The following is a 10607-nucleotide window of genomic DNA, read 5'->3' on the forward strand; positions in this document are numbered from 1 at the left end:
ATCTTTATTTGCATTACATTTTGTTTTTGTATTACACAGAACTGTGCTAGACCCAAAATCTACCCTTAAAAAATACTGAAGACTAATTAAACAAAATTATGTAAAATACACTGAAGTCTCTGAGCATCAGAACTCGATGGGACTGCCTTATTGTTCTGGATCTTACATGTTTTCCACCTTTGACAGGATGCTACCACATTTCTATTGCTCTGTATTAAGAATGTACCCTCAGAAACACCCAGTGGGTTTTCCTTCTATGAGAGGCTTCTGACTTTCACATGTTTGGGCTTTTACAGGTTTTACTATTGTATCAGGATCATGAAAACTTAACATTTTAAATGACAAGTAGAATGTTCTGTGTAAGATTAAATAGATATTAAACTAAAAGGCAATGTGGAAAGTTTGTTTGCATCCTTGCTTCAAAATGTCCACTGTAATAGACACTTCGTAGACAACAGGAGAAATTTTTATTTGTTCTTGGGACTGAAGATCTGGAGTTTTTGTTGGAAAATTGGCCTCATTTGTAGGAGGTGTATGCTTAGATCAAAGGGAAAACTGAGTTGTTTCATCATAATAACTTACACTTACAGAGACATTCGTTACATTTATAAAGCCTCTCTCCATTACAAATTTTTATTAGTGATGCTAGAAGATTTCCAAAAGAATTTCCCACATTCCATAGATTCAAAATGTTTCTGTCTCCAAGGTGATTTATATATTCAGCAAGTGAGGAAGAATAACCGAACAATTTCCATATTCTTTACGTGCATAACATCTCTACAACTGTGAGATTATTTATACTCTGACAGTACTAAAACTAAAGGATTTCCAATATTCCTTACTTAAGGCCTCTCTCGACTGTGAGTTCTCACATGTCTAGTTAGGTGTGATGATCGATTAAAAGCTTTGCCACACTCCTTACATTCATAAGGCCTCTCTCCACTGTGAGTTCGCATATGTATAGTGAGGTTTGATGACTTATGAAAAGCTCTGCCACATTCCTTACATTCATATGGCCTCTCTCCACTGTGAGTTCTCATATGTTTAGTGAGATTTGAGGACTGACTAAAGGCTTTCCCACACTGTTTACATTCATAAGGCCTCTCTCTACTGTGAATACTTGTATGTACAGTGAGGCTTGAGGACTGACTAAAGGCTTTCCCACATTCCCTACATTCATAAGGCCTCTCTCCACTGTGAATTCTCATGTGTGTAGTGAGGCTTGAGAACCGGTGAAAGGCTTTCCCACATTTCTTACATTCATAAGGCCTCTCTCCACTGTGAGTTCTTATGTGTGTAGTGAGGCTGGAGAACCGACAAAAGGCTTTCCCACATTCCTCACATTCATATGGCCTCTCTCCACTGTGAGTTCTTAAATGTATAGTGAGGTTTGAGAACCGACGGAAGGCTTTCCCACATTCCCTACATTCATAATGCCTCTCTGCACTGTGTCTTCTTTGTGAAGTGAGGTGTGAGGAGTGATTAAAAGCTTTCTCATATCCTTTACATTCATGCATCTCCTCCCCACTTTGAATGGTCCTATACATAGTGAGGTGTGGGGACTTATGGAAGGCTTTCCCACATTCCTTACGTTCACAAGGCCTTTCACCACTGTGAATTCTTATATGAGCAGCGAGATGCGAGGACTGACTAAAAGTTTTCCCACATTCTTTACATTCACAATACTTTTCTCCACTGTCAGTCCTTATATGTGTAGTGAGTACTGAGTACTGACGAAAGGCTTTGACACATTCCTTACATTCATAAGGCCTCTCTCCAGTGTGAGTTCTTGTATGTGTAATGAGATCTGAGGACTGACTAAAGGTTTTGCCACATTCCCTACATTCATAATGCCTCTCTCCACTGTGAGTTCTCAAATGTCTAGTGAGGTTTGAGGAATGACGAAAGGTTTTGCCGCACTGCTTACATTCATAAGGCCTCTCCCCACTGTGAGTTCTCATATGTTTAGTGAGGTTTGAAGACTGACTGAAAGATTTCCCACATTCCTTACATGCATAAGGCCTCTCTCCACTATGAATTCTTACATGTGTAGTGAGGCTTGAGGACTGACTAAAGGCTTTCCCACAGTCCTTACATTCATAGGGTTTCTCTCCAGTAAGATTTCTCACAGAAGTGCTGAGGTAAGAGGGACAACGGCAGGCTTCTCCACATTCCTTACACTGAAAGGCACTGAATCTAGAGTGATATGTGATATGATGCTTAAGTGATGAATAATTCATCACGGATTTTCCACACTCAAGGCACTCAGAAGGATATCCTTCCACAGGAGTTCTTTTGAGCACAGAAAGATCTGGAATCTGGCTGAAAGTCTGCCCACACTGACTGTCTTCATCAACTTCACAGAGGTTCTCTGCCATGTGCCTTCTGTTAAACACAGGCAGCAGGCTGTCAGATATAAAATTGTTGCCATTTCTCCATTACTATACACAGAAAACATGAATTGTTTTTGTCTTAAATTGTCTCATGTTTCATAGAATAGATCATCTGGCAGAGATACTACCATTGTTCACTCTGTTTCTAAAATATGGGTCTTTCTTGTAATTGTATATAAGTGAAATGCATTTCAAATATTCAATCTCACTCATATTTATGAAAACACGGCACAGTGAAAGTTCTGTGAACATACCATATTAGAGGTAGTTATATACACATATACCCGATGGCACAAAAGGTTTGACCTTGACTGAAACATAAAGGTTGGTGGTTACAACCTTCCCAGAGGCATTGTTGTGAGTCAGAACAGACTTAATAGCAATATGTTTGAGATGCATACACAGTCACACACTGCATAATATCTGGAAAACGTGACCACATATACGGTCCCATAAAGTTATAATAGAGTACAGAAATTCCAACACACTAAAGATTGTTAATATAATAACACAGTATTAATAATGATGTTCTGATGCACGTTACATATGAGAGCTTTTTTTTTTTTTTAATGAACCACTGCATGCACCTGGAATTTTTAATAATAATAAGCTTTATGGGTATTTGTTCGTAACTACAGGTTGTACATAAGAAGGATGATTGTAACCCAGGGAATGCCTGTATATAATACATTTGCACAATGTCCAAATCACTTAAATGCTATTTCAAAGAATTGACATATGACTATACATATATGTAGGTAGTTAGATATGTATGTATACATACAGATACCTATTTACACACACACACACACACACTCTCAAGCCCCGCTGGTACAATGGTTAAGTGCTCAACCACAAAGTGGAAAGGCTGGTTCATCGAACACTAGTTGCTCCATGAGAGAAAGGTGTGTCAGTCTGCTTCTGCAAAGATTACAGCTTAGGAAATGGGGCAGTTCTACTTAGTTTTACAGCGTTGCTATAAGTTGGAACTAACTCAAAGGAAATGAATGTATACATGCATATATGCATATGTGTGTGTGGATATATTACTGTTCTTTTTAGGCACTGACAAGATGATTTTGGGTCACTGACTCAATGTGACAGAGAAGTATCTTATAGGGACTTGGGTGCAATTACTACAGAATAGGAGCTCTGGTGGTGTAGTGGATAAAGTGCTCAGCTGCTAACCAAAACGGTGGTGGTTCCACCTCGGGAGCTGCTCCACAGGAGAAAGTTGAGGCACTCTGCCTCGGTAGACATCTACAACCTTAGAAGCCAGATGGGGCAGGTCTGTTCTGTCCTAAAGGGTCCTTATGAGTTGGAATTGACTATATGGCATTGGGTTTGGCTTTTTTTTTTGGTTTGGGGTAATTATTATAGAAGCAGATTAGCAGGTATTTCTCCAGTGGACACATTAGATACTTTCAAATAGCCGATCTATATTGATTAGCTGTTAATTGTTTAACTATCTGTGTCACCTGGGCTACGAATGTATATAAATATTTTATTGCCATGAAATCTCCTCATCTAAAGCACTCTTTTCTCCTGAGTGAATGACACTCACCTCACATGTGTGGTCTGGTTGTCATCCTCATCTTGAAGGCCATGCAATTCGTAGATTTCTCCTATCATGGAGGACCAGCTCTCATTTTTTGTGAACTGTATTATTGTATTTTCAGAAGATAACTTTTCTTCATCATTAAGGTTTCGAGAAACTGACCCAATGATTCAAGTTGAGGTACACAATATGGAAAAAAAAGGAAAGGCATTACTCAGAAAAGGCAGCTGTGAGCAAAGAAATAATTTGTCACATTTTGCTGTTTCATTAGTTTGGCAATGGTCAAAAGGCAATTCACTAGGAAACAATTCCATAAAGACTGGGAAGGATGAAGACATACACAGGGTATAATTAGAGGACAAAGTAGAAAGGTCCTGTATACAATGTAATGGAGCATTAAAAGGGAAAGTGAGGGTATTTATTTCTCCACAAACACAGGCACATTAAGGTTGATGACATTCAGAAAATCAAGCTCAGGAATCTGTGAAGTACATACTTATCAACCAAAAGGATTTTTTTCTGAAGTATTAAAATTTCATTCCCTGCAGAGGCCTAACCCTTCAAAGGACTCTTGCCTCCTGGTGCCCCGACACCGTGGTCAAGGATGAGTGGTGCACTCTCCACAGATCACCCTATTGCTACTCTGAGAGGACAAAGGAGTGTAACTGACATGGTGCTTCATGGAGGAAGACAGATCAGGAGGAGGGAACACAGGGAAGAGCAATGACCTCCTACCTGACACTGAGCCAATACTTTGGTTTTTAAAGGTCTCTGGAGATAAATAGGTATAAATTTATTTGCAGCAAAATAATAATGCCAAACTTGTAATAAATACCATGAGGCTCTTTCCAAGATCGCAGACCACAAATAATGTCTCTGTGCCACAAAGAAACCCCTGAAGTCAATGCTCACACTAACAACATCTGAAATGCCTTAAGCTTTCAACACAACTGCAAAGGAGAAGTCTGTTCAATACACTGAGCTTTGTATTCTTGGGCAAGCTGGGATTCTCATTCTCCAGTGAACAACTGACCATACCTCATTTAACAATGCATTCCTATTCCTCAGCCTACATACTGGAGCAACATCAGTGAGTAATGACATATTGGGTCACAAAAAAATAAACTTAAAAATATTGGAACCACCCATACCTACTGAGGCCAGGTTTCTGAAGGTTTCCATCATCACATCTCTGTAGAGCTTCCTCTGAGAAAGATCCAGCAGCGCCCACTCTTCCTGCATGAAGTCCACAGCCACATCCTCAACAGCCACTGAGCCCTGAAACATCCCACACATTCTGGTCAGCAGGGTCCCATGTACGCCTGTGTGTGTGAAGGGATGGGTGAGGGTGATGACTGGGAACTGAGATTTCAGGGGATTTGACACAGCATTCCGTGTAGTACTAAGGTCTCCTCTAGGGTTTTGCCATCAGCCTCATCCCTTCACTGTCTACGTTCATGTCCTCACTAACTGCATTCTATTTCACAGTCTTAATAATGCTTCCAGCACCATCAAAAACACAGTGTGCCTTTGAGCAATTCTAGTCTCATTTCTATCTTGATGGTCTAGAACAATCAGAAAACACAGCATCAATTCCAGAAATGCTCTACAATGAAAGCCTTATTTCTCAATTCAGGCCATCTCTTTCTTGTCAGGGCAGGGAAAGAAAGAAAGAAAAAGTCAACTCTGCTCAGGATCCAACAGAATATTTGACAAAATGTGAAGCACAGGGTGAAAGCAGGATACTAACAAGTAGGACCCCCTGAAGGATGGCAGTTTTTCCTTTTGTCTCTCACTAGCTACGGGAAGGAGCTCTGGTGGTGTAGTACCTAAGGCAAGTGACTGCTAAGCACAAGGCTGGCAATTCAAATCCACCAGCCACTCCTTGGAAGGAAGACTGGGCAATCTAGTTCTGTAGAGATACCACTCCAGAAACCCAAAGAGGGGGCACTATTAGTTTGAATTGACTCAACGACAGTGAATTTGGGTTTTTTTTTCTTTTTTTTTTGGTTAGCCATGGGAGGTCCAGTGGCCTGTACAAGCAACCTGGCAAACCAAGGCCCTGAGCTCGCTGTAGTTTCTTAAAGAACTCCAGGTGGCCAGGAGCTGACAGAACCACCTGCTGAAAAGAGTATTATTTGGGGGATTATGAATTTTTACATGCCTGTCACCTACCTTCAATTACTCCACAGCTGTGCTGCCGTGCACTCTGTCCCTTCATGGAGACAGACACGGGTACTGACAAGGTGAGCACAGCCCAGGGGAAGAAAGGAAATGAGAATCCAGATGCCATCACAACCGTCAAACTGGGAGACACAAAGCTACTGTGCAGCAGTTATTAGTGACTGCTCCCCTGATAAATGTAAGGCCACAGTAAGGAGAAAAGGACGCACAAAAGTGAGGTTAAAGAGAAGTTTTTATTCTGAGTTTCCGGGGGAGGTTTACGGGCCCCCGAGAGGGGCCCGGGCGAGGTTCACAGGTCCCTGAGAGGGGCCCGGGAAGTCGCACCGCCTGGCTGGTGAGGGGAGGGTTTATAGTCTTGTGGAGGACCTAAGCAGGGACACTAAGGAAATAGTGGGGTCCAATTAGCTGTTAGTATGGGTCTGCACTTAATTAGCATTAGGGGGCTTCACAAGAGGAAGCTTGCCACTGCATGGGACTTTCCAGTCTGGGCGGGTTCTGTTACTTCCATTGTCTTATCAGGCTGTCTCATCAGGGCTAGACGCCCGGAGGAAGCTGCTAACTGAAATGTTGGTGGCTTGGGTTTGCTTCGGCCTAACAATAAACACCCAATCCAAAAACCAAACTCCCTGCTATCAAGTCAGATCTGACTCATAGTGACCCCTCCTTGGGTTTCTGAGGTGGTATCACTATGGAAGTAGATTGCCCAACCTTCCTTCTGAGGAGTGGCTGGTGGGTTTGAACCACCAGCCTTCTGGTTAGCAGTCAAACGTCTTAGGCACTAGGCCACCAGAGCTCCCAACAGACTCACAGACACCCACAAACTCACAAGAGCCCAATCTGTGAAGAAGCAGAACAGTGTGTCCTTTGTTTGCTGACTGTGAACATGAGGTTAGATTCCCATTTTCTAGTGAGTTCACTGAAGTGCAGAGGATGTAGCTGTTAAACTGCTCGTGCATCCTAGGAAACAGAGACTCACACGCCGGCCCTCTAGATGCTCCACTCCACAACACTCTCACATCTGCAGCCCCCGGACGGCACGCAAGCCTGACTACCTGAACCCTGACCACTGGCACCCCCTGGGCTGTAGGACTGGCCTCTGTGAAACAGCGTCAATCCACTGGCTGCCACGAGTAGGGAGGTGACAACAGGCTGCTGCACCGTGCTTCTGATGCTAAATCTTTGCTCAACAGCCGAGCACCTGGAGGACAGACAGGCCACGGGGTGAAGTGAGCTACTGCGGCCGTCCCTCATCAATCCCGGTGTGACGGTGCACAGCAAACTATGACCCAGGGCCACATTAAATTCTCCTCCACTGCAGTGGGCCCAGTGACATATTTTATTTAGTCACCCAAAGCCCTAAGTTCCATTCCTGCAATATATTCATAAAATGCTGCATTTTTGAATAAGTGAGATATTTGAAGGATCTGCACAAAGCTCTCGGCACCTTAGCTTGTGTATTCCTCATGCCTCTCCCAAGTCGCTGTTGATTCAAACAGGTGGTCACTCCCGTGCTCAACACTGTCCAAAGGGAATGTCACCAAGCAGGGTCAGAATGCAGGGCAAGGTGCCTGAGAGACTCAATTCCTGACAACAGCATTTCTGTTCATGTGGCCCCATATATATGTGCTCATATTGTGGCTGTTGTCGTCAGTCCCATGGATGACCCAGAGCCTGCTGGGAAGGAGGGAGCGGGGACAAGGAGCCATCCTGCTCAGTCCTGCCGACCTGGAGCTCCTGGTCCTGAGAAAGCCTGGGTCTCAGCTGAGACTGGATCCCTACAGCCCATACGACTGGGTCTTTCCTTCATTGAAACTGATTTGATAACAGTGACAGAGCCTCCCTCACATGGGCAAAGCCTACAGCACGGAACCAAACAGAAATGTCTGGAGGCACAGGAATAAGGTCATTGGCTGTGGGTAGTAAATAAACAGACTATAACGTCAAGTTCCCTGGGTGTGGCACATAGTTAGTTACCTGACTGACTGATAGGTGAAAGCCTAGCATCTCAAAGCCACCGACAGGTTCCTGAGAAACAGGCCTGGCCATCTGCCCTGAGAGGTTCCAGGCTTGAAAACCCTGTCACTCAGGTCTGCTCTGCACACAGGGGGTTGCTAGGAGTCACGACTGACCCCACAGCAACTAACAACAGCAACATAATGGCACGTCGTGGTCAGCTCCATGGAAAGTGCTGCACAGTCAGGGATAAGCACTAAGACAGGCTATTTATGTTTAGTGAGTTAGTGCAGGGAAAAGAGAAGTCGTCATTCCAGAGACGCCAAGCCCACCTGACTGTGTGAGGAAAAACTATCCCACCTGCAATTCTGAAAACTCGGAAGCATGCCATGATGGTTCTGAAAACCCTCATACAGATTTCACATGGACACAGACAATTCCTGACATAGAGGCAAGGGAGTCAGACACCACTACTCACCTTCAGGGCTGGGAAGATTAGATACACGGGTGATGTCCAGAATGGAAAAGGTCACTAAAGAAGGGTAAATATGTTTAAAAAAAAAAAAGAAAGAGACTTTCAGGCTTTAGTCTGATATGTAAAGAGATGGGAAGTCATCATCACTCCTGTGTTCACAGCCAGAAAAAGCTGAGAACATACCGATCTCAGAGAACTAAGGTCACTGTGCCAACTGCTGTCCCATAACGGGGGACCCACAGGCAGACACAGAGAATCATTCCAGAGCAGAAGCCCAGCCATAGAAACCACCACCAGTGTCAGGTCCAGAGAGGGAAGACTTCAGGTGGAACTGAAGGACTATTGGAGGTTCAGTGGGCACAAGCTTTGGGGTTAAACACACCAGGGGCCGACCTTAGGGGACCCCCACAGTTTTGTTAGTTTAACTTCCAGGCACCCAACCAGGTCCTCAGTGTTAAGATCAGAGAAAAATTCCACTGTGCTGCCAACAGGGGCCAGAGGAAAATCAGTCATTTTGAAATGTTCCCAGAGAATTCTGTTCTCTACAAGGCCTGCTCCCAAGGGAAACTATCTTAGCCAGAGACCTAGGAGACTGGGAGCAGTAAAAGAGCCAATCTCAGGCCCACCCAGGCTTCCTGTGTCGCCACAGTTGGGAAAGAAGCAGAGACTCACTGGTGAAGTCACCACCCCGGGGCAAAGGCTCTACCACACTGAGACCTGAATAGTGGAGTGCAGAGTACTGACAGCGCTGAGAACACAAGGAGCCATACTGATCAAGCTATTCAGAGTAGGCTTCACTGAAAAGAAAGATCTGAGCTAAGACTTGAAGAATGCAAAGGAATTATTCAAGGGACAGCTGAGACGAGACTGATAAAAGAGGAGGAAACACCAGGCCACAGGGCCAGCAGGTAGCAGTGGTCCTGGAACGCTTTACTGTTGTTGTTACGTGCCCTCGAGTCGGACCCACTCATAATGACCCCTCCTTGGGTTTCCAAGGGAGAGCCAAACCCCAGGCTGACAGGGGCAGAGTGAAACGCAGGAGAGTAATAGGAGTGGAATATGGAGAGGTGATGGGAGCCAATGGGTACATCATGTTGTGGGAAACTGCTGGTTCTGGAAAGACTCCAGCTTCTGGTCTGAGTGAAACCAGAGCAGTTTGATGCCACTGATCAGAGACAGAAAATATAGGATCGTTATGACCGAATGTGAAGAACCTGTGTGTAGAGGCAAATGAAAGAGCTGAGAGATACGTTCGAAGGTTATGGCCATAATCAGGTAAGAGGTGATGAAAATGGATAGATCCAAAACATGTGCATCAAAGAACACAGATGAACACTGCCACTCTTTTGCAGTAAAAGCTGCTGAGAAAACAAGGATACAATGAATCTATTCCTATTCAGTGCTATCCTAGAGGTGGTAGCTGATACATTCCAAAAAAGAAAAAGAAATAAGAATGTTAAAGACAAAAACAAAACCCCACTCCTGTCTGTTTTATTGGTTGAATCCCTGTATACATACAACCTCCAAAGATGATACAAGTGATTACAGGGCTGAGACATATCAACACATATTCAGAACATGAAAGAACATCAAGTCAGGGTTTATTTTAAATATTTAATTTATATACACTACCACAAGCAATGAAGAAATTAATTAAAAAAATGTATTTTAGTCAAGGATGAAAGGTGTTGAAAAGGTATGAAATTAGTAAGAGATCAAAATAAAATTATAAAACATTATTAAGATACACCCAAATAGACTGAAATAATGAAAAGATAACACACACTCTGGTATTAGCCACTGTGAATCAGACAATTTTATGGTTTACTATGCCAGGAATGACAAATTGAGTAAGAATAGCACAAGATTCATCCTCACAAAGAATGTTTCAAGATGTATCCTGAAGTACAATGCTGTCAGTGTGCAGTGCAGTGAATGAATTGGTATGGCTTTTCTAGCTGCAATCTTTGTAACTCGCACTGGATTACTGGGTGGGACCACGCAAATAAGGTGTGTAGAACTCTGACGTTGGGATTGGTTAGTT

At 43.5% G+C, this 10607-nt stretch overlaps 1 protein-coding gene across 1 annotated transcript; it reads right to left on the reverse strand.

The window, feature by feature from the left end:
* Positions 1 to 842: 842 nt before the first annotated feature.
* On the reverse strand, positions 843 to 1961 carry LOC103207629 (zinc finger protein 566-like). The gene is made up of 2 exons (XM_042782592.1): positions 1820 to 1961; positions 843 to 1324 (listed from the first exon to the last, which is right to left on the reverse strand). The coding sequence occupies exons 1-2, from the start codon at positions 1959 to 1961 to the stop codon at positions 843 to 845; spliced, it is 624 nt and encodes a 207-aa protein (XP_042638526.1).
* Positions 1962 to 10607: the final 8646 nt, after the last annotated feature.

This window comes from Orycteropus afer, unplaced genomic scaffold, assembly GCF_000298275.1.
Source record: "Orycteropus afer afer isolate SDZICR_OR568_19922 unplaced genomic scaffold, OryAfe1.0 scaffold00384, whole genome shotgun sequence".
NCBI lineage: Eukaryota > Metazoa > Chordata > Mammalia > Tubulidentata > Orycteropodidae > Orycteropus > Orycteropus afer.